Source organism: Procambarus clarkii, chromosome 79 (genome assembly GCF_040958095.1).
Source record: "Procambarus clarkii isolate CNS0578487 chromosome 79, FALCON_Pclarkii_2.0, whole genome shotgun sequence".
In the NCBI taxonomy this organism is placed as follows: domain Eukaryota; kingdom Metazoa; phylum Arthropoda; class Malacostraca; order Decapoda; family Cambaridae; genus Procambarus; species Procambarus clarkii.
The window spans coordinates 5929495-5954823 of record NC_091228.1 but is presented as its reverse complement, the minus strand read 5'-3'; the positions used below and the strand labels follow the sequence as shown (position 1 = coordinate 5954823).

The 25329-nt window shown below is 45.4% G+C and overlaps 2 protein-coding genes across 2 annotated transcripts; both read right to left on the bottom strand.

Annotated features, from left to right (window-relative positions):
* Positions 1 to 638: 638 nt before the first annotated feature.
* LOC123764564 (uncharacterized) lies at positions 639 to 11923 on the bottom strand. The gene is made up of 3 exons (XM_069314642.1): positions 11867 to 11923; positions 10843 to 11027; positions 639 to 4128 (listed from the first exon to the last, which is right to left on the bottom strand). Exons 1-3 carry the CDS (start codon positions 11921 to 11923, stop codon positions 639 to 641), a joined length of 3732 nt encoding a protein of 1243 aa, XP_069170743.1.
* A 6923-nt stretch (positions 11924 to 18846) lies between these two features.
* LOC123764474 (probable diacyglycerol O-acyltransferase tgs1) lies at positions 18847 to 24831 on the bottom strand. The gene is made up of 5 exons (XM_045752335.2): positions 23796 to 24831; positions 22031 to 22161; positions 21390 to 21572; positions 20051 to 20128; positions 18847 to 19519 (listed from the first exon to the last, which is right to left on the bottom strand). The coding sequence occupies exons 1-5, from the start codon at positions 24734 to 24736 to the stop codon at positions 18978 to 18980; spliced, it is 1875 nt and encodes a 624-aa protein (XP_045608291.2). The 5' UTR covers positions 24737 to 24831; the 3' UTR covers positions 18847 to 18977.
* Positions 24832 to 25329: the final 498 nt, after the last annotated feature.

The following is a 25329-nucleotide window of genomic DNA, read 5'->3' as shown; positions in this document are numbered from 1 at the left end:
ACGCACTGCTAACAAGTCTTGTTGCGATTCGTTTGAGCTTTGATGGTGTGCCTCGGGTAGGTGCCCCAGTGCCACCTGCTGCCTCGGGTAGGTGCCCCAGTGCCACCTGCTGCCTTGGGTAGGTGCCTCCAGTGCCACCTGCTGCCTCGGGTAGGTGCCTCCAGTGCCACCTGCTGCCTCGGGTAGGTGCGTCCAGTGCCACCTGCTACCTCGGGTAGGTGCCTCCAGTGCCACCTGCTGCCTCGGGTAGGTGCCTCCAGTGCCACCTGCTGCCTCGGGTAGGTGCCCCAGTGCCAAGCGCGGTTCCAGTGCTGTTTGGAACATACCAATTACTAACCCCACCAAACAAGTGACCAGTAAAGGTTCTGGGGCGTACTGGAGGACTCAACGCGAGCCTTAAAGTCACTTCAGCTTGTTAATTCAGACTTTTTTTCCACATTATCCAGTACATCAGAATGGAAATTTTCCCAGTGAGTTTCAGAGGCATTTATCTGCAGGAATTGTGCAATGAAAGGCTAATTAAAAGAGCACTAACCATTCATACATTTTTTTGTAGTTATGAATAGTACAAAAATAACACTATTGATAACATTGAAGCCATCGTTATAGATCAATTCTCCTAGCAGACTTTCCAAAGTTTATTGAAACAAAAGCGCAATGGGAAATCTAAGAGGGTTTTTAAACCTGAATGTTGGTGGATTGGTGTTGTCAACTGTGGTGTGCCGAAACCGCAGGTCTGGGATCTTAATGGGCGGAGGTGTGGCTCCGAGGGCCTGGTGCTGTAGCAGAGGTGTGGCTCCGGGGGCCTGGTGGTGTGGTACAGGTGTGGCTCCGAGGGCCTGGTGGTGTGGCACAGGTGTGGCTCTGAGGTCCTGGTGGTGTGGCACAGGTGTGGCTCCGAGGGCTTGGTGCTGTAGCAGAGGTGTGGCTCCGAGGGCCTGCTGGTGTGGGAGATTCTGGAAGCCATTACGGACAAAGATAAATGGCTGCCAGCGTAACTTTTGGGCGGGAAGAGAGGCAACTGTGTCAGGGCTCTTCATCTCAACCGTTCCAAGAGTGTTGTTTCGAAGGCCATAGGCGAAGACGCTAGATCGTTGAACATCCTGACTGGCTGCCAGTTTGAGCACCGAATCCTGATTGCTAAAGTTAGCCCTCTCATCATCCTGGGATGATGATGACACGCCGTCAAGACACCGGACCTGATTCACCGGACATAAGGAGAGGAAGCCGTAGATCAGACTATCAGCCATCGACGAGCCATAGCGACGCTTGCACAGGCTGATGGCCATGCATTGAATCTCAGGCTTGTCGGACAGTTCAGATTCATCGTTGGAAGAATTCACACCATCGGCCTGAGGGCCTGAAGCAGCACTGGTGGAAGACCCATTGTCCGAGGGCCTGTCTCCATAGCCTAGTGGGCTTCCAAAAATAATCACGATCCCTTCACTGGTGTCGCTGTGGGAGATAATGGCGCTTCCAGGGCTAATTTCTTCCCCATAATTGATGCTTTTATTACTTCCGGAACTCGTGCCACTTCCGGAACTGATGTCACTTCCAGAACTGATGTCACTTCCAGAATTGAGGCTATTTCCTAAACTTATGCAACTTCCAGGACTGAAGCCATTATTAGATTTTATGCTACTTACAGAAATGATGACATTTCCAGTACTGATGTCACTTCCAGAACTGATGTCACTTCCAGAAATAATGTCACTTCCAGAAATAATGTCACTTACAGAACTGATGACATTTCCAGTACTGATGTCACTTCCAGAAATAATGTCACTTCCAGAACTGATGACACTTCCAGAACTGATGTCACTTCCAGAACTGATGTCACTTCCAGAAATAATGTCACTTACAGAACTGATGACATTTCCAGTACTGATGTCACTTCCAGAACTGATGTCACTTCCAGAACTGATGTCACTTCCAGTACTGATGTCACTTCCAGAACTGATGACACTTCCAGAACTGATGTCACTTCCAGAACTGATGTCACTTCCAGAAATAATGTCACTTCCAGAACTGATGTCACTTCCAGAAATAATATCACTTTCAGAACTGATGTCACTTCCAGAAATAAAGACACTAAAAGAACTGTTGTCACTTCCAGGAATAAAGTCACTTCCAGAACTGATGTCACTTCCAGAAATAATGTCACTTCCAGAACTGATGTCACTTCCAGAAATAATATCACTTTCTGAACTGATGTCACTTCCAGAAATAAAGACACTTAAAGAACTGACATCACTTCCAGAACTAAAGTAACTTCCAGAAATAAAGTCACTTCCAGAACTGATGTCACTTCCAGAAATAAAGAAACTTAAAGAACTGATGTCACTTTCAGAACTGATGTCACTTCCAGAAATAATGCCACTTCCAGAAATAATGTCACTTCCAGAACTGATGTCATTTCCAGAAATAATGTCACTTCCAGAACTGATGTCACTTCCAGAAATAATGTCACTTCCAGAACTGATGTCATTTCCAGAAATAATGTCACTTCCAGAACTGATGACACTTCCAGAACTGATGTCACTTCCAGAAACAATGTCATTTCCAGAACTGTCACTTCCAGAACTGATGTCACTTCCAGATGTGATGACACTTCCAGAACTGATGTCACTTCCAGAAACAATGGCACTTCCAGAAGTGATGTCACTTCCAGAAGTGATGACACTTCCAGAACTGACGTCACTTCCAGAAATAATGGCACTTCCAGAACTGATGGCACTTCCAGAACTGATGTCACTTCCAGAACTGATGTCACTTCCAGAACTGATGTCACTTCCAGAAATAATGTCACTTCCAGAACTGATGACACTTCCGGAGCTGATGTCACCTCCAGAACTGATGTCACTTCCAGAACTGATGTCACTTCCAGAACTGGTGTCACTTCCAGAACTGATGTCACTTCCAGAATTGATATCACTTCCAGAACTGATGTCACTTCCAGAATTGGTATCACTTCCAGAACTGATGTCACTTTCAGAACTGATGTCACTTCCAGAACTGATGTCACTTCCAGAATTGATGTCACTTCCAGAATTGATGTCACTTCCAGAACTGATGTCACTTCCAGAACTCATGTCACTTCCAGAACTCATGTCACTTCCAGAACTCATGTCACTTCCAGAACTGATGACACTTCCAGAACTGATGTCACTTCCAGAAGTGATGTCACTTCCAGAACTGATGTCACTTCCAGAACTGATGTCACTTCCAGAACTGATGTCACTTCCAGAACTGATGACACTTCCAGAACCGATGTCTCTTCCAGAACTGTCACTTCCAGAACTGATGTCACTTCCAGAACTGATGTCACTTCCAGAACTGATGTCACTTCCAAAACTGATATCACTTCCAGAACTGATGACACTTCCAGAACTGATGTCACTTCCAGAACTGATATCACTTCCAGAACTGATGACACTTCCAGAACTGATGTCACTTCCAGAACTGATGTCACTTCCAGAACTGATGTCACTTCCAGAACTGATATCACTTCCAGAACTGATGACACTTCCAGAACTGATGTCACTTCCAGAACTGATGTCACTTCCAGAAGTACCAACACTTCCAGCACCTTCAATAACCTGAATGGTGTCACCAAAGGCGCCGCTCTCAAAGCCCTCTAAGTCCTGGTGGCCGTCCTGGCGCAAGGCGTCGGTGATGGCAGCGTCGTGGCGCAAGGCGTCGGTGATGGCAGCGTCGTGGCGCAAGGCGTCGGTGATGGCAGCGTCGTGGCGCAAGGCGTCGGTGATGGCAGCGTCGTGGCGCAAGGCGTCGGTGATGGCAGCGTCGTGGCGCAAGGCGTCGGTGATGGCAGCGTCGTGGCGCAAGGCGTCGGTGATGGGAGCGTCCTGGCGCAAGGCGTCGGTGATGGCAGCGTCGTGGCGCAAGGCGTCGGTGATGGCAGCGTCGTCGCAGCAGCGGAAGCGGCCGTAGGACACACAAGGCGACAGGTTGCCGTAGTTCATTACGTCAAGGGGCGAGGACCCGTAGTAGTGTGGGCACAGGCGCCCCTGGACACAGGGACACAGGACATCTACATGCTCCTGGATGTATCTCAGCCTGTATCCCGCTGTATCCGCCACTAGCAGCGCCAACACCGCCAGGTACAGTCTGAAACATAAGCAGTGTATTACGTAACATTATACATCCGTCGACCCAAATACTGTCAATTCTACACAAGTATACTACACAAGTATATCTTGTGTGAGACAAGCCTGCCACATGTGAGGCAAGACTGCCACATGTGAGACAAGAGTGTCACATGTGAGGCAAGACTGCCACATGTGAGGCTAGAATGCCACATGTGAGGCAAGACTGCCACATGTGAGACAAAACTGCCACATGTGAGGCAAGACTGCCACATGTGAGGCAAGACTGCCACATGTGAGACAAGAGTGTCACATGTGAGGCAAGACTGCCACATGTGAGACAAGAGTGTCACATGTGAGGCAAGACTGCCACATGTGAGACAAAACTGCCACATGTGAGACAAGACTGCCACATGTGAGACAAAACTGCCACATGTGAGACAAAACTGCCACATGTGAGACAAAACTGCCACATGTAAATGTGAACAAAAAGTTGTGAGGATGAAGAGAAAAAAGTTATAATTGCGAAATTATAATCAAATCAAGAAGTTAAGATTAATTACCTAGCGAGTAAGCGAGTAATTAGACAGTAATGAGGCAAACAGAGACAGAATGAATGACAGACAGAAAAAAAGATTAAACATATTGTTTGACAACTTTTGCAGCGAGCATTACCTGCTCTTCATGCTGAAGGTGAGTACAGCCTCTCCCCGCTTGTTGTTGTTTAAGATTCACTACCAGGAACAAAAAGTTCCAAGTAGCACGGGCTATGGTGAGCCCGTCCTCTCGCCGCTGCTGGATCACCACCTCTCTTCAGTATCGCTTCAAATGTGTTCCGTATCGCCTCTAGTACCTCGATAACCCCCTAGAAGCGACACTGTCTTACTCCATGACTCGTCGTGGGGTAGAGTACCCCCTTCGGCGTCGCCTGCAGTCGTCGAGAGAGAAGATACACCGTCCGTAGCGGAGGTCGGAGGGTCTCTGAGGTCAGGGAGCAGGTCAAGCACCTCTTATACGCGGGTTTGACCTCTCCTGATGTCAGGTCACGATGCTTGACCTTTTTTGCTTACGTGTTAGTCGAGAGAAAGTAGAGAGATGCTAATCGCGGCTTTCTATGGTCAGAGAAAGGGGGTCTGAGAGCTGAGTGGACAGTGCTTCGAATTCGTAGTCCTGAGGCTCCGGGTTCGATCCCCGGTGGAGGTGGAAACAAATGGGCAGAGTTTTTTTCACCCTGATGTCCCCCTCTTCACCTAGCAGTAAATAGGTACCTGGGAGTTAGACAGCTGCTACGGGCTGCTTCCTGGGGATGTGTAACAAAAAGGAGGCCTGATCGAGGACCGGGCCGTGAGGGACGCTAAGCCCCGAAATCATCTCAAGATAACCTCAAGATAGAGCTTTACGCCTAAGTAAGTAAAGTAAGTAATAATAATAATAATAATAATAATAATAATAATAATTATAAACCACTGAATAATTTGCCAAATTTAAATGTGACAAAATCCATAAATCATAACTTGAAGAAATATTAAGGAAAACAAAACAATAGGATCACAGGATCCAGAAGCGTTACTTATACGACCGAATCTTGTTTAACAGCTTCACCTTGGTCTTGTTAGAGCTCCTTCAGAGCAGAAAGGTCGGGTCTCTGCTCTAAAGTGGAGATTTTAGAGCAGAGACCAGACTATTAGAACTAAGAGAATGGAATTTTAGTTTACTTCAACGTGTTCTTAGAGGTCCATCTAATTAGATGAGGACCATGTAATTACATGAGGTCCATCTAATTAGATGAGGACCATGTAATTACATGAGGTCCATCTAATTAGATGAGGACCATCTAATTAGATGAGGTCCGTCTCATTAGATGAGATCCATCTCATTAGATGAGATCCATCTCATTAGATGAGGTCCATCTCATTAGATGAAGTCCATCTCATTAGATGAGGTCCATCTCATTAGATGAGGTCCATCTCATTAGATGAGGTCCATCTCATTAGATGAGGTCCATCTCATTAAATGAGGTCCATCTAATTAGATGATGTCCGTCTCATTAGATGAGGTCCATCTCATTAGATGAGGTCCATCTCATTAGATGAGATCCATCTCATTAGATGAGGTCCATCTCATTAGATGAGGTCCATCTCATTACATGAGGTCCATCTAATTAGATGATGTCCGTCTCATTAGATGAGGTCAGTCTCATTAGATGAGGTCCATCTAATTAGATGAGGTCCATCTAATTAGATGAGGTCCATCTAATTAGATGAGGCCCATCTAATTAGATGAGGTCCATCTAATTAGATGAGGTCCATCTAATTAGATGAGGTCCATCTAATTAGATGAGGTCCATCTAATTAGATGAGGCCCATCTAATTAGATGAGGTCCATCTAATTAGATGAGGTCCATCTAATTCAGGGTCCAAATGATGCTATTTAAGAGTAAAAATGTGTCATTTTTGTCATTGTCATTGAGCACCAACATTATAGTGAGTAAATACATCATAATTCTTCATTATTTACGTAAATGCTAGGAAGCTTTGGGGAATCAAGACAGACCGATTCATAGATTGATAAAGATTAAGCCACCCAAGAGGTGGCACAGGCATGAATAGCCCGTAAACCGATTCATAGGAAGGGATCACGTTTATCCTACGAATTAGAAGCTCCCTTGTGAAGAGAGATTAAGAAAGCTTAGTTAACATCCTTTACAAAAGCCAAGAGTAAGAGTAACACAATTAGATAACACAATTACATGACAGTGTAGAGTATAGCAAATAGGATATCAACTAATTTTGGAGGGGGGGGGATATAAATGGATAAAAATGAGATGTTATTGAATGGTGTATCAAGTTCAAGTATGTTTACTGAGATAAGCAATAAATACATCTCAAAGTGATAGAGTAGCTTAGGCTATTTCTACCCCCTATGAATGGTGTATACACCAACGCAACATACAACAATACACGCAGCGTGTATATCGACACTCACAAAACACCTGGATAGACCATTAGTTTGGAAAGTGAGTTTGTTTTTTATTTAGGAAAGAGATTAGCGGGCGAGCGTAGACGTGGGTGTGTGGTTGTTCTTGTTTTAAGCGTAGATTGCTACTGAATATCAGCGAGAATGATTGGGTACAGATGTGTGTGTGTGTGTGTGTGTGTGTGTGCGTGTGTGTGTGTGTGTGTGTGTGTGTGTGTGTGTGTGTGTGTGTGTGTGTGTGTGTGTGTGTGTGTGTGTGTGTGTGTGTGTGTGTTTGTGTGTGTTCCAGTCGCTTATAAGTCCTTCAGCAGTGGTCTCTATTCTTGTGTTGTTGGTGAGATGGTCTGTTTGTTGGGAGGTAGAAGCGAACAAACGCAGGTGACCTGAGAACTCCACAGGTGAGGTCACCTGTGGAGTGAGGTTGAGGGGTGAGGGGGGGGCTTCCTTTACACCCTTCTACACTACCTGGTGTCTACCCTACCCCCGTCCCACTACCTGCGACAGGTCCCATCCCACTACTTGTGACCGGCTCCATCCCACTACCTGTAACAGCTAGGTCCCATCCCACTACCTGAGACAGGTCCCATCCCACTACCTGTGACAGGCCCCATCCCACTACCTGTGACAGGCCCCATCCCACTACCTGTGACAGCTAGGTCCCATCCCACTACCTGTGATAACGCTTAACTTCACTATTAAGTGATATGACAGCAGGTGGTCAAGTGATATATGTATAACATCACAAATCAACTAGACAAACACTTCTCTTCATATCAGCGTCACACAATATATTACAACAAGTCCTTCATTAACAAGGGACCTAGTGTCCTTGTAATCGTTTGTTCCTCTTTGATTTGTATTTGGTTTTTGATTATTTCTATGTTCACAACCTGACAACTTGCTGCCAAACCTCTCTCTCAAACCTCCGTTTCATGTTTCCTATTGGCTGTTGAATCACTGCACCACCAATGAGAGAGAGAGAGAGAGAGAATGAGAGAGATAGATAGATATGGGGGGGATATGAAGATAGCGGGGCAGGAAAGGGGGTCAGTAATGACCTCCCTGACTACTTTCACTAGCCGGGGTCAGCTCCTATACATGCGCCATACTCACTTTTGATATTCCTTGCCCTCCTGGCCGGCGCATATATATATATATATATATATATATATATATATATATATATATATATATATATATATATATATATATATATATATATATATATATATATATATATATATAATATTCTCTCTATAATACGTTTCTAATTGAATCTATTATATGTAGGCCTATGTTATCTCCTCTATGAAGGCCTATTTTCACCCATATGAAGTCTTACAAACGTGGTAGGCCGTGAACATACATTTATTTTCGAAACGTTCAAAATACACACACACACACGAAACGTTCAAAATACTGAATAATTTAGAGGATGTTGATCCGGATAACTTCTTCAAAAGTTCCGATGTAGCGCAGACAAGGAGTTACGGTTTCAAGCTCAACAAGCCGCAATATAGGACTGAAAACAGGAGATTCTCTTTCACCCACAGAGTTACAAACTCATGGAACCACCTACCCGCCGAAGTCGTAAATGTCAAAGTTTTGCTGAGCTTTAAAATCCAGCTTGAAAAAATCACCCCTCCCTTTCTGGCCCGTTGTCGTCGTGAGGGAGCCGGTCAGTCGAGCGGACAGCACGCTGGACTTGTGATCCTGTGGTCCCGGGTTCGATCCCAGGCGCCGGCGAGAAACAACGGGCAGAGTTTCTTTCACCCTATGCCCCTGTTACCTAGCAGTAAAATAGGTACCTGGGAGTTAGTCAGCTGTCACAGGCTGCTTCCTGGGGGTGGAGGCCTGGTTGAGGACCGGGCCGCGGGGACACTAAAGCCCCGAAATCATCTCAAAATAACCTCAAGGGGGGCCTGGTAGGCGGCTGCCGAAGTGTGATGATCCTTGAGTCAATCCTCTGTCCTTTTGAAGCCTTATGCTCCTGCTGCTGTCTTCACCAATTGTGCCAGAAATCTTTTCCTTTTCCTTGTGTTTCATTTTTCTCCCCCCCTCTTCTCCTTTATAATTGTCATTTCCTGCCGACCTTTTGCCAGTCTTGATTATTCTTTCAGACTTTTTCTGTTTTGACGCCCGGGTGTTTGAGGAGGCATACTCTTGCACCCGTAGAACTGTAGTACCCAACGCCTCAAGCGAGGGGACCCTTTTATTGTCAATCCTCCTTTCATCGTTGAACCCGATCTCGACGGACTGACGGTTCTTAAGATGGCAATTGTGGGGCATATACTCACGACTCACCCCTGGGGGCCCCGGCAAGACCGGCAACATGTCTCTTGTTGGGTGCCCTATCCTCTAATTGTGGCTCTGTGGTGGGTGCAGGGGCACATTCGTGAATGAAAGTATTACCTCTCGTTTCCATGTCGCTGAATACTGTTCCTCTGATAACTTCTCAGGCTCGTAGGGTGGGCGACCAAGCCCCCGAGTCGGACTGTGTTGGAAGACCGGGCTCTGTAGCCCACGCTACATTGGACCCAGACCTAGCTCCTCCTTTGACCCTCCTGACTACTTCCCTTGGCTCCCCTCCCTCCTCTGTGGTTGGGTCGAGCCACACGCCCCCAGCGGTAACCACCTCGTTCTCTGGCATGGCTCAGTCTTTCATTGTAACTACTGCGCCCTTTAAACCCTCTCTCTCTCTCTCTCTCTCTCTCTCTCTCTCTCTCTCTCTCTCTGTGGGGGTTCTCAACGCCGTCCCCACCACGGCCGCATTCGCACGATCCCTTCCCATAAAAAGACATGCAAAGCCTTGTTGGTCCTGCTTCGTGGGCTAAATACTTTGATCTCCTCCCTCTGGATTCTACACCTGACGATTTCTCCATCCATAAACACCTTGTTGATTCGGTGGATGTCTCTGTTACTTTTAACTCCACCCATTTCGGTACACATGTCGTCGCTGCTCCTTCATGGGATGCAGCTACCCGCTTAGCCGCATTGACCTGCATTGAGGAGACCCCCCTGTTTGGGTCTCCAAAAACGCTCGGTTAAATGCCAGTGTTGGCACCGTTCTTCTCCTGCACCATGTTGCAACTGGTGTTAGGGACCTGAAAGATTGCCATAAGGATATTAAACATATCCTCGAAGCCCAAGGCCATCCTGTCCTCCAGGTGGACACCTTCACTCCACCCACTCGTGGTCGCCGCCATCAGCCCCTTCAAGTTGTGAAAATCACCTTTGATAGTAGGACCCTTCTGCTCTCTATCATTCTTGCTGGTGCCAGGTGCTCCGTTCAGGAGTACATTTCCTCTCCTAGACTTTGTTATAAGTGCTGGAAGTTCGGGCACGGTGCCCTCAAATGCACAAGTCTTGTTTCTCTATGCCCCATGTGTGGGGACAATAGCCACTCTAAGACAGATTGCTCATCTTCCCAGGCTCGCTGCCTCAATTGTGGTGGGGCCCACCCTACCTTCTCCCACACGTGTATCCACTACAAGCTTGAGGAAGCAGTCCTCAACTTGAAACACCGGGATCGTTTGACTTTTCCTGAGGCGAGACGCAAAGTCTGCATCTCCACCCTTTCACTGGCGTATCTTATGCTCGCGTGTTCTACCTTTCCTCGTCCTTCCCACCTTCCTCAGTCCATCAACCATTTCCAGGCCTTGGACCCGGACACGCCCTCCACCTCCTCCCCTGTTCCTTTCTGTCCTGTCCTGAAAGGTCTCCCTCCTGATTCTCCTTTTGGAGTTTCGCCCCTTTCTACCCTGTCCGCCATGTCTCTTGTGTCTTCTTTTTCTTCTTCCCAACCCACCCCACAGTCTCTTGGCCCTCCACGCCGCCTGTCTGTCCAGGCTGATGTCCATCATCCTCCCAGCGATATTCATGTTGTTCACTTCCGTTCTTCTTCTTCTGCCGAAACCATTGAGTCTGTCGCCCAGTACGTTGTTGCTGGAACACCTGTCTCTTTTGAGTCAGAAACGTAAGCCTGGCTCCTCTCCTTTCTCCTCCCCAGCGGGTAAGAAGGCATCACTTTCTTCCTCGCCCCCCAACTCTGACTCTATCGCAACATCCCTTCCCATTTTGGTGGTCGGACCTTATGTCCCAGATATGGAGGTTTCTTATGCCCCCGATTCCTTCTCGGTTGCTGCCCTTGCTGAGGTGCACTCCCCAGTTTCTACCCCCCTCCCCCCCTCCTCCTGCTATCCTTGACAGCCCCTGTCGGTTGTCTCCCCTCCTCCGAACCCCGTCTGTCTGCCTCTGGTCTGTCCTCCCGCTCCCCTCCCTCCATCCTTACTAAGTTTACCCATGCCCCCTAACCCTGATTTTGCACTCTTTGCACTCCTCTCTCATACTGTCTAAACTCGATTATGGTTGCCCTGCTTACTCTTCTGCTCCTTCTACTCTTCGCCGTCTTGATCCTTTGCACCGTACTGGGTTGACCTCAGCTCTGGTGCTTTTCGTTCAACTCCTACCCTCAGCTTGTACGCTGACACTGGCTTCCTGTCTCTCCAGGACCGCCGAGATCGCTACTGTCTTCGCTACCTTGCGCGGTCCTTACAACACCCTCACTCTCGCCTGTGTTGTGCTTTGACTTTTCCCCCCTCCTGTAGTTCCTGTTCCCCTTCATCACCTCCCTCTTTCTGTCCGGTTGTCTCGCTTACAACATTCTCTTTCGGCTAGTATTACTAATATTTCTCCTCGTGTTGTTCCGTCGTTGCCCTCGTGGAGGGCCCCCTTCCTCAATATTGCAAATCCCTGACCCGCATCACTTAAGCTTTTACTCCTACAGTTCTGAAACGCCTTTTCCTTGAGCACTTTTCTTCACACTCCCGCTCCGTTTCCATCTTCACCAATGGGTCTGAGTCTGCGGACGGTGTAGGCTACTCTGTTGTTTTTCCTGACCGCACTTATATGTGTCGCCTGCCTCCGGAGACTAGCATCTTCACAGCAGAACTTTATGCTATTCTCTATGCTATTCGTCTCCTACTTTTTCGTTGTCAGTCCTTCTTTGTGGTTGTAGTTGACTCTCGTAGTGCCCTCATGGCTCTCGGGTCCTTTAATCCTGTCTATCCAGTGGTTGTCGAGATTCAACATTGGCTATTTCTTATCTCTAGTAAATTTAAATCTACAGAGTTTTGCTAGGTTCCCAGCCATATTGGTGTTTCTTTAAATGAACGTACGGATGCTGCTGCTAAAGAAGCTATCCGATCTTGTCCCCTCCCCCATAGGGTATTCCTTATTCCGACTTTTACCCGGTTATTTATTCCTCCATCCTTGCCCATTGGCAGGGTTGTTGGTCTTCTGTTGTTGGTAACAAACTGGGTACTCTTAAGCGTAGTGTGTCCCCGTGGCCTTCCTCCTACCACCGTAACCGACAGTGGGAAACGGCTCTGGCAAGGCTGCGTATTGGCCATACTTGCTTAACTCACAGTCACTTGATGAAGCGCCGCCCTACTCCTTATTGTCCAAATTGCATTGTCCCTCTTACAGTCGTGCATATCCTTGTTGAATGTCCAGACTTCCAGGACGAGCGTGTGTCTTACTCTCCAACTGTCCCTCGCGGTCACTTGTATCCCGATAGAATTCTTGGTGACTCGGATACTTTTGATATCGTTCGCCTCATGCGTTTATGTTCTCGTATTGGCATCCTTGGTGATATTTAGCGCCCTCTGATTATCCCGAACATTTGATGGTGCTACATAGCCTTCCCGGTTTGGTGCCTTCTTTTGATAATTACTTACTTGAAAAAATCATCAGGACATGTGGGGGGGGGGGAGGCTTTGACAAGCCACCGGCTTCCTGTCCTCGTCGAGGCCACTAGAGTATTAGTAGCCCTCAGGTAAATTCAGGTAATTTTAACAGAGACATGAAGTAAATTAAAACTAACAAATATACTCTAAATGTCAACTACTTAGTCTATACAGGAATGGGGTCGAGTTCCTGAGCTCATTAATGTGACTAAAACTTTCCATCACTGATAATATTTTATTTCTATATCAAAAATTTAGATAATCAGATTACAGTAGTTACTTACATTGGTATTTTGATAACCATTAAACTGAAATGGGTGAAATATATATATATATATATGTGTGTATATCACGAAAATAAACACGTGATTAAGAATGTGACAATGTCAGACCACGGAGGAAAATGAAACAGGAATTTCCTTAAGTACTTTCGTATATTAAATACATCTTCAGAAGGAATCAATACATCTTCCTTCTGAAGATGTATTTAATATACGAAAGTACTTAAGGAAATTCCTGTTTCATTTTCCTCCGTGGTCTGACATTGTCATATATATATATATATATATATATATATATATATATATATATATATATATATATATATATATATATATATATATATATATATATATATATATTAAATATGACCGAAAAAGTAAGATTAATAATTCTAACACGAATTTTCTCGATCTTTCGTACGTTTCTTTTCACTGTTGGTGGTAATTCAAAAATCAATTCTCCAAAATTCATTTTTATTTCTAGTCTAACGTGACACTTGAGCGCGTTTCGTAAAACTTATTACATTTTCAAAGACTTTAGCTTACGCATGCACAACTGAATAGAACTTACACATCTTCGATTTGTTTATGTCTACATTTGAGTGAGGTGAGGTGAGGTACATTTGAGGAACCTCCCCTCCGTCTCACGTTCTTGACTCAAGTCTCTCAATAATTACTTAATTTTTTATAAAACAAGCCCAAAACATTAAAATGATTATGACGTCATCTATTATATCTTTATTGCAAACAACAACAATTGTTGGTATTATTATTAGTAGTAGTATATTTATTGTAGAAATAATAATAATAATATGTAGTGAAAATCTAAATTTTATGAAAGTTTCCCATTAAAGCACTCTCGTTCTCTATAATGCTTTATAAATAGAAAACGGACACGTACGTATTGACTTGTTCCTAAACATTTATAAAATGTTTTCATTGTCTTCACCCGAATTTAATTCATTGTTTAATTCAGAATTGACCTTACAACTACTAACACTCTATTGACCTTGACGAGGACAGGAAGCCGGCAGCTTGTCAAAAGGTCCCCCCCCCATTTGTCCTGGTGATTTCTTTCTAGTTGATTTTAAAATTCAACAGTTTTGCTATTAACGGCTTCGGCGGGTAGGCGGTTCCATGGGTTTATAACCTTGTGGGTGAAAATGCATTTCCCGTTTTCTGTCCTATATTATGGTTTGTTGAGCTCGATAAAATTGGTCCTTATTTGTGTTATATCTTATCTTTTGAAGAAATTGAACGGATCAACATCCTCTAATTTGCAGGCGATGAGTCACAATAACGTGGCTAAAGTATGTTGACCAGACCACACACTAGAAGGTGAAGGGACGACGACGTTTCGGTCCGTCCTGTACCATTCTCAAGTCGATTTGAGAATAGTCCAGGATGGACCGAAACGTCGTCGTCCCTTCACTTTCTAGTGTGTGGTCTGGTCAACATCCTCTAATTTGTTAATTATTTTAGAGGTTTAGATGAGATCGGCTCTGTCATGCCTGGTTTGAAATGTTATTAGCCCTGTGGCTCTCAACCGTTCCTGATAGGAGAGTTAACTGAGTTCTGAAATGATTTCGAAAGCCCGAAACGCTTTGCGTAATAGTGGCTTTAGGCATTGTATGTACTAGCTCTATCTATAAAGCCAACAAACTTTGTAAAATCTCTTTATGTATGTACCTTTACCTAAATAAAAATTATTATTATTATATTATTTATATTATTATTTTTGGTTGCTCGCTCTTGAACTTTCTCCAATGCAGCTCCGACCTTCTGAAGAAGAGCATTCCATGCTTTGATATAATAATCCAAGTGAGGGGAGGCGAACCAGAGATTTATTCATTTGAATCACTACTTTTTTCCCCTTTAAGTCAAAGCACAAATGGTTACAGTGATGAAGCCTGCCTGTAGCGTCACCCGAGTCAGGCAAGGTACCCACTCAAGTTGACCAGACCACACATTAGAAGGTGAAGGGACGACGACGACGTTTCGGTCCGTCCTGGACCATTCTCAAGTCGATTGAGAATGGTACAGGACGGACCGAAACGTCGTCGTCCCTTCACTTTCTAGTGTGTGTTCTGGTCAACATATTTCAGCCACGTTATTGTGACTCCTCGTCTACCCACTCTAGTATATGAACAAAGTCAACAACAAAGGTGGAGTTTTAAATTGGGTAATAGTGAGATGAAGAGTAACTAATGTAAATTGGGAACGGAAAGGCCAAAATGATGAAATAAATATTTGCTTACCATAATAGGTGTTAATTTATATAGCTGGTTATATGAAGATCGTAATTATTCGATTTATATTCACAGATTTAAAGCCAAATATGATAAGATATATACAGCAAGAGTGAGCAGTATATATATATATATATATATATATATATATATATATATATATATATATATATATATATATATATATATATATATATATATATATATATATATATATATATACTGCTCACTCTATATATATATAGAGTGAGCGATATATATATAGATATATATATAGAGTGAGTGATATATATATATATATATATATCTATATATATATATATATATATATATATATATACTGCTCACTCTATATATATATATATATATATATATATATATATATATATATATATATATATATATATATATATATATATGCAACACTATAGCGAGAAACTGACTGTTAGTATACTATACTTAAACCTGTTACTAAAATTGACACAAATTAATTGAAATATAGATTGTGTATGCTGGAAATATAGTAATATGAGATATACACTAAAAGGTTTATCGTGTTTCAGCAATGAACCATTGAGGCTTTACTTTTGAAACATGTTCAAGATTAACATAGTGGACCCTATACTCATCCTGTGAGTGGTAGTGGACCCTATGCTCATCCTGTAAGTGGTAGTGGACCCTATACTCATCCTGTGAGTGGTAGTGGACCCTATGCTCATCCTGTGAGTGGTAGTGGACCCTATACTCATCCTGTGAGTGGTAGTGGACCCTATGCTCATCCTGTGAGTGGTAGTGGACCCTATACTCATCCTGTGAGTGGTAGTGGACCCTATGCTCATCCTGTGAGTGGTAGTGGACCCTATACTCATCCTGTGAGTGGTAGTGGACCCTATGCTCATCCTGTGAGTGGTAGTGGACCCTATACTCATCCTGTGAGTGGTAGTGGACCCTATGCTCATCCTGTGAGTGGTAGTGGACCCTATACTCATCCTGTGAGTGGTAGTGGACCCTATGCTCATCCTGTGAGTGGTAGTGGACCCTATACTCATCCTGTGAGTGGTAGTGGACCCTATGCTCATCCTGTGAGTGGTAGTGGATCTCTATACTCATCCTGTGAGTGGTATTGGACCCTATACTCATCCTGTGAGTGGTATTGGACCCCTATACTCATCCTGTGAGTGGTATTGGACCCTATACTCATCCTGTGATTGGTAGTGGACCCTATACTCATCCTGTGAGTGGTATTGGACCCAATACTCATCCTGTGAGTGGTATTGGACCTCTATACCCATCCTGTGAGTGGTATTGGACCCAATACTCATCCTGTGAGTGGTATTGGACCCCTATACTCATCCTGTGAGTGGTATTGGACCCCAATACTCATCCTGTGAGTGCTATTGGACCCCTATACTCATCCTCTGAGTAGTATTGGACCCCAATACTCATCTTGTGAGTGGTATTGGACCCTATACTCATCCTGAGTGGTATTGGACCCCAATACTCATCCTGTGAGTGGTATTGGACCCTATACTCATCCTGTGAGTGGTATTGTACCCCTATACTCATCCTGTGAGTGGTATTGGACCCCTATACTCATCCTGTGAGTGGTATTGGACCCAATACTCATCCTGTGAGTGGTATTGGACCCCTATACTCATCCTGTGATTGGTATTGGACCCCAATACTCATCCTGTGAGTGCTATTGGACCCCTATACTCATCCTCTGAGTAGTATTGGACCCCAATACTTATCTTGTGAGTTTTATTGGACCCTATACTCATCCTGAGTGGTATTGGACCCCTATACTCATCCTGTGAGTGGTATTGGACTCCTATACTCATCCTGTGAGTGGTATTGGACCCTATACTCATCCTGTGAATGGTAGTGGACCCTATACTCATCCTGTGAGTGGTATTGGACCCCTATACTCATCCTGTGTGTTGTACTGGACTCCTAAACTCATCCTGTGAGTGGTATTGGACCCCAATACTCATCCTGGGAGTGGTATTGGACCCCTATACTCATCCTGTGTGTTGTACTGGACTCCTAAACTCATCCTGGGAGTGGTATGGGACCCCTATACTCATCCTGTGAGTGATATTGGACCCTATACTCATCCTGTGAGTGGTATTGGACCCCTATACTCATCCTGTGTGTTGTACTGGACTCCTAAACTCATCCTGGGAGTGGTATGGGACCCCTATACTCATCCTGTGAGTGGTATTGGAACTACAGTCTTTCGCTTTTGTGGTATGTCGTTCAAGGCTTCAATTGCCCAAGTGAATGAAATGTTAAATTACCTTATTCACTGGAAAGAGTCAAACAACCCGGAAAATCGAACACCTGAATTTGCATTCCAATTTTCCAGTAACAACACGAATCAGTATATAAGAAATTTATTGTAGTGGAGCTAGACCCAATCCCGCCAAACACACACCGAAACTACGACGTTGGTACAACGTTCGAACAAGTTTTAACACCACCTAACCAGTTATAACAAGCAATATATCAAGTTGTAACAACGTTCTAATACGTCATAAACACGTTAACCCAAGATGTAACAACTTTATTACAAATTGTAACAAGCGGAAAATAGAGATAGTTTCGGTTTGTGTTTCCAGGGATAAGCCTTGCATATATTTCTCGCGTATTATTAGCCTTTCTGAGATTTTGAGCAAAGTTTGTAAGGATAGATTTTGATCAAAATCTAATGAGTTATAGCCTATTAGTCTGATTGTAAATCTTATTTTTTTTTTTTGCTTCTTTAAAGAGGTTTTAGGTGTCTTCGACAGCCTCTTTGATGAAGCATTTTTTTTAGCCGTTTTGTTAATGGTTTTATATAGTATTTTGAGGACGGTGTATTAGGCTACTTTCTGCTGGAAAAAAATCTTCGAATGGATTTTTAGTTTTATATTCTTTAATATTGTTTACCCTTTCTTCCTTTCCTGCTTCATCCTTCCTTTCTTCTCTTTCTATATCCTGGTCTCCTTTTTATCTTCTACTGTTATTTCTATTGTATACAACTGTTAAGGTGTGGTGATTATATGGATTCCTTGATTCCATTTGCAGGCGACGAGTCACAATAACGTGGCTAAAGTATGTTGACCAGACCACACACTAGAAGGTGAAGGGACGACGACGTTTCGGTCTGTCCTGGACCATTCTCAAGTCGATTGTGACTATTTTCAAGTAGATTGTGACTATTTTCAAGTCGATTGTGACTATTTTCAAGTAGATTGTGACTATTTTCAAGTCGATTGTGACTATTTTCAAGTAGATTGTGACTATTCTCAAGTCGATTGTGACTATTCTCAAGATCATTCTCAAGTCGATTGTGACTTGAGAATGGTCCAGGACGGACCGAAATGTCGTCGTCCCTTCATCTTCTAGTGTGTGGTCTGGTCAATTTGACTCCATTATTATACCGTTATTAAGCAGTTTAAACAGACCTCGATTCCACCTCCTTTTCTTCCGTTTTATCTTCGTATTGTCTTCATAGTGTTTAGGGGTCATTGCCATGGTTGCTTACCTCTTAAATTGTCAAAATTGTCGTACAAGAATATATTCTTAAAATATGTTTTGCTTTGGGGGGCTGTTTTTGGTTACTTGAAACTCGTCTCATCTGTCTTCAATCTGATTATCGTCTGAGATTTCCAGGTGTATGTCACTCAGCTCAAACTTGTGACGTTTGATTTCGTGGAAAGTCTTTTCTAATTCCAAGTCGCTCCTTGGCGAGCGAGACGCGCTGCTTCGCGAAACTCTTCCTAATAAGTATTGGTCTTCGGAAGGACAGAGGACTTCGTTTTCAAAGGACGTGACTGAGTTGTCAATCGTCCTTCTGTCGGAACTGCCGCGCATTTCGAAGTAGCTGAAGGACCCGACGCCAGCTCCGTCGTCATCGTACTCGTCCGTGCTGTGCGTCGCCACCACCTCCGATATCCCGCCGATGCTGATGCTGCTGTAGCTTTCGCCACCTTCAGGGAGATGAATCTCCTCTGACTTGATCTCAGAGTTCGCCAGCTCCGCCAGGATGGCGCTGACTTCGGCTGTTGTGTGTTCCATCAGCTGACTAGCCAAAGTCTTGGAAGGTATGAGTGCTGAGTCCACGTTGAGCCCCAAGCGGATGGAGCCCCGATAGCTCAGCATGGATACCCCGAGACCTGCAGGGAAAGAAATATCAGGAGAAAGCGCCAAGGCATTACGACTATATAGCGTTTGCAAGGGGTCAGGATAAGCATTTGGGATGGGACGGTGGGAGGAAGGAATGGTGCCCAACCACTTGTGGACGGTCGAGGGGGATTGAACATCGCCCTGCGTGAAACGAGACCGTCGCTCTACCGTCCAGCCCAAGTAGTTGGGCATAGATGTTATACCATAACATACCAGGTAACAACGAACATCCTGAAACAAGCAGGATAAGACACACCTGGTTTTCTCATATAACACACACACACACACACACACACACACACACACACACACACACACACACACACACACCACAATTATTGTTACGATTTCCATTTAAATTATTGTTACTGTTATTAAAATGATCGGTAACGTTAATATTTCTTTTATCAGAATTATGATTAAAAATGATCATTACTGTATATATTTTATATCAGAATTATGATTAGAATTTTAATTATTATTGGAATTATTGTAATCATTACTTACAGGGTATCCCTTACCTGTTCTGCTTTTGTTAGGAATCCAAAACATTAAGTCTTCAACAACTTCTCCAAACATCTGGATCTGGTCCGAAGGACCTAAGAAATACGTGTAATTGAAAAGCTACGATATCATTTTAATTTAAAAAAAAAGGAATTAAATGTAAGTTTGGGAGTTATTTGGGATATTGTAAATAGCATAAAATATCAAAAAGACAAACAAATATGAATTAATATTTTAATAAGAGGAAATCTGAATTGTGGAGAATGATATTAAATAGCAAGATTATAAAAAAGGTGTATGTATATATATATATATATATATATATATATATATATATATATATATATATATATCACAAAACAGCAGAGGAAAGAGTGTATAATTTCCTTTACGTTCGTAAAAATTGAAAATTTCTCACTATTATTATCACTTTATTGTAAATTTTAGTTTGCACGGACAAGAGGATAATTACACTTTACACTTAATCAATAATTGGGAGATTACTTTCTCCATCACAAGTGCTCGACCACTTGGACGGTCGGGGATTGAACGACGACCTACAAGAAGCAAGACCGTCGCTCTTCCGTCCAGTCCAAAAAACAGAAGTTAAAAAAAAAATGTTGACCAAACCACACACTAGAAAGTGAAGGGACAACGACATTTCGACTTGAGAATGTTCCGGGACGGACCGAAACGTCGTCGTCCCTTCAGTTTCTAGTGTGTGGTCTGGTCAACCTATTTCAGCCATGTGACTCCTCGTCTGCTTACAAAAATGTTACTTATGAACATTCTAGCTCTTGGAGCAGCCATATAAATACCAGAGTGGGGGCCGTAAGACACATTCCAGTTCGCCACAAAGCCCCACAAATGCCTGGTCATGGGGGATGTAGCTAGCTGCCAGTGGCTACATATATACCCCCTCTCTGACCAGCTCAGAGGCCGATCGATAGTCGGTCAGCAACTTAACTCTTACGTTAAGTGAGAGGCTGAGGAATGGGTTTATTTGCTGACACGGAAAGTTATCTTGAGATGATTTCGGGGCTTTTTAGTGTCCCCGCGGCCCAGTCCTCGACCAGGTCTCCACCCCCCAGGAAGCAAGCAGCCCGTGACAGCTGACTAACATCCAGGTACCTATTTTACTACTCCACCCCCAGGAAGCAGCCCGTGACAGCTGACTAACACCCAGGTACCTATTTTACTGCTCCACCCCCAGGAAGCAGCCCATGACAGCTGACTAACACCCAGGTACCTATTTTACTGCTAGGAAACAGTTATTTGGATTACTCTTTCGTCTGAGTCAAATGGTCGACGGCTGTACACAGAAACACAGGGGAGGGGCGTCGATGCCCAACTGACCGGGCATATTGGAGGCCACCATAGTGACCCCGTGGGTAGCCAGGGCCCGACGGGCCAGCGGCGCCGGGAGGAGGTTAGCCACCAGATCCAGTACCAAGAAGTTAACCATGACGTCCGGGGAATGCTTGAGTACCTCCAGGCGTCGGTGGACCGTCATCAGGCGACTCCTTTTGCTCATCGCACCTGCAGGATGTAGAGAGTTATACACATTATATATTTCTATACCAGTACTCACAGGTACAGTGACGGTGTACTGGTACTCACAGGTACAGTGACGGTGCTATGGTACTCACAGGTACAGTGACGGTGCTATGGTACTCACAGGTACAGTGACGGTGTACTGGTACTCACAGGTACAGTGACGGTGTACTGGTACTCACAGGTACAGTGACGGTGTACTGGTACTCACAGGTACAGTGACGGTGTACTGGTACTCACAGGTACAGTGACGGTGCTATGGTACTCACAGGTACAGTGACGGTGCTATGGTACTCACAGGTACAGTGACGGTGCTCTGGTACTCACAGGTACAGTGACGGTGTACTGGTACTCACAGGTACAGTGACGGTGCTATGGTACTCACAGGTACAGTGACGGTGTACTGGTACTCACAGGTACAGTGACGGTGCTCTGGTACTCACAGGTGGGCAGCGGTACGGTGCACAAGGAGAAGTGGTTGGTGAGGACGAGCGGGGTACCAGGAGGAGTTAGGTCCACAGGTACGACGGTGATCACCTGGGGGTGCACCTCCCTCGCCTCCTCCGTGAAGTACCTGCAGAAGGCGGTGTCGTCTTTGTAACCTCTCTCACAGTGGGGGTTCTTGGCCCATTTTATATTATATACATATCATGCAGGCGATGAGTCACAATAACGTGGCTGAAGTATGTTGACCAGACCACACACTAGAAGGTGAAGGGACGACGACGTTTCGGTCCGTCCTGGACCATTCTCAAGTCGATTGTCAATCAACTTGATTGACAATCGACAATCGACTTGAGAATGGTCCAGGACGGACCGAAACGTCGTCGTCCCTTCAATTTCTAGTGTGTGGTCTGGTCAACATATACATATCATCATGACCAAAGTACACATCAGAATATGGGGAAACGACGACGTTTCGGTCCGTCCTGGAACGAAACGTCGTCGTTTTGGTCCGTCCTGGAACGAAACGTCGTCGTTTCGGTCCGTCCTGGAACGAAACGTCGTCGTCGTTTCGATCCGTCCTGGAACGAAACGTCGTCGTTTTGGTCCGTCCTGGAACGAAACGTCGTCGTTTCGGTCCGTCCTGGAACGAAACGTCGTCGTTTCGGTCCGTCCTGGAACGAAACGTCCAGGATGTTGATAAGCTGAAGGAAAAATGGACATTTTTCCTGAAGGAAAAATGAGGAATACTGTTTGTTCGTTGTTTAAGATTTGCTACCTGGAACAAAAAGTTCCAAGCAGCACGGGCTATGGCGAGCCCATGAATGAGGAATACGGTCCCAAAGTGACCATGTTTGTCTCTAGTTAACTACAAGATGTGGCCCCCTAGTCTCGCGCTCAATTCTAATCTCGAGAGAAAGAGAGAGAGAGAGATTAGCCTACCGTCGTATGAATGATACGTCGTCATTCAGTTCGTCTAATATATCAGGGCCCTGAGATAACCACGTCAAGCAGTGATATCTGAACTCCTAGGAACCAGCAGGGCATTTGCTAGATACCTGACACTGGAGTGTCAGATATCACACCTGACACTCCAGGTGTGATACCAGATTTCCAGGTATCACACCTGAAAACACTAATATATCAGGGCCCGGAGATAACCACCTCAAGCAGTGATATCTGATATCAGGTGTTCTGAAAACACTACAACAAAATTGAGTCAAACCACATATTGACTTCACATGAGGCTCACTATACATGAACCCTCATTCCACATAATCCCTAGCTACACATGGGAGTCACTACCTTCATATTCACTCCACATGCGTATCTTACACTACACTCAATCTTCATTATACACGCCTGGCTGATGGTGTAGGCAAAGACTGAGATAAGAAAGATAGTGAGACGACCTCATCGAGTTTGTAATGAACTTGTTAACGCCGCGAACGAAGTAAATATGTTGTGTGAGCTTGAGTGAGCATAATACAAGCTCACACATATGATGAGCTTATGTGTAAATGTTAAACATATTCCATGTCATATCCGTAGCGATAACAGGATGTCAGTGAGGATGAAGAGAAGCACCCTGAAACTGTGTCCTGAGGCCGGATAGATTATGTAGTGAGGGCCGGATAGGTGAAATAGTGAGGAAAATATGTCATACTGAGATTGTCGACGATGTGGCATCGTAGATCAACCCGTAGGATTGAACGCGGACCTGCATGAAGCGAGACCGTCGCTGTACCGTGTGAAGGCGAGTACCTGCAGAGTGCCGCTGCCAGGCCCGCCAGGAGGAGGTCGTTGACGGAGACGCCGGCGAGAGCTCGTCCAGTTTTGAGTGCCGCGAGAGAGAGAGGCGGAGACCAGACGAGGAATTTAGTCCCGGAAAGCCTGGGGCCGTGGAGGGCTGAGGCGTCAGTCCTCTTCAGCAGCCTGAGCAGCACCCAGGGCACGTGGGTCAGCGACCACAGCAGGTGTGCAGCGCGGGATGCCCTGCTGCAGGAGCTGGTGGCAGGATGAGGCAGGATATCCGATGGTGGAGGATCAACCAGAGTTGATATCAGCCTCATTACAGACCGGCCGTCTCCTAGGGTGTGGTGGAACCTGACGATAACAGCCGTGTGTGTCCACTCGCAGCACTTGTCAGTGGCAGGGTTCCTCAGTGGCGCCACCAGCACTTCCCACTTAGACTGTCCGGGCACGAATGGCAGGTTGACTCTGGCGCTCATTTCCCTCAGCATGTCGTCCTCGTCGTCGAGGAGTCGCTGGTGCAGCTCCCTCACGTGGTTGTTAATGTGGAAGTTCGTCTCCGGTAGCCACACCACCACACCGCACCGCTTCTCCACCACTTGGCGGAACTTTGCGTGTACGAAGCGTCCGCGGGTGTCCTGAACCTCCGTAATCCGCGCAGCTAGGCGATTCCTGACCGTAGCGACGCTTACCTGTCCGCGCAGCACCGCGACTCCGCAGATCGCCGCCCGCGCACCTGTCGAATCCAGGGCGAACAGCGCATCCATCCCCGACGCGGCGTAGACGCCACCTCCGTGGATGCCTTGCACCACCATCATCACCACACACCGCCACACCCACAGCACCGCCAGCACTGGCACCACCAGTGGCACTGCCACCATCACAATAATCAGCCCCACCACACACTGGCTCACCGCCGCCACGCACAACCACCAACCATTCCAAGTCATCATGGCACACTTTCCGTGTCAACCTGTCACCTCAAACTCCAGAGAGACGAGTACATCACGGCGGGCGGATGTCGACACCGGTCCGGCGCCAGTGGCGGTAAAGCCAGTACTTGTCCTCACTTGTGGGGTAGCACAGCCCCCCTTCGCCTCTCTGGGGCGGGGGTGGGACTCTCTGGGGGGTGAGGGGAGAGGTGGGGCTCTCTGGTGAGTGAGGGGGAGGGGTGTGCTTAACTTGGGGGTGAGGTGATCTAAAAACTTTTTTCCCGCACAGTCGGGTGAGATGATGTCATATCTCAAGTTAATGTCATCTCACCCGCTGCCACTGTTGGCCCAGTGGTACAGCTCCTTTCACTGCTGGTCCAGTGGTACAGCTCCTGTCACTGTTGGTCCAGTGGTACAGCTCCTGCCTCGTTAATTATAATTGAGTTCCCCCAGTTCTGGCACAAGTTTTGTCGTTTTCTATGATCTTGTAGGTTCATTTTCTTCAATTTTAGGGTAAACTAAAGACCGAAGTTGAAGCACAGCATTCTGATCGCTTCCTTGTATAGACTCCTTAAGGCTACTTGAACAGTTGTCAGGATTGGGAATAAATACAA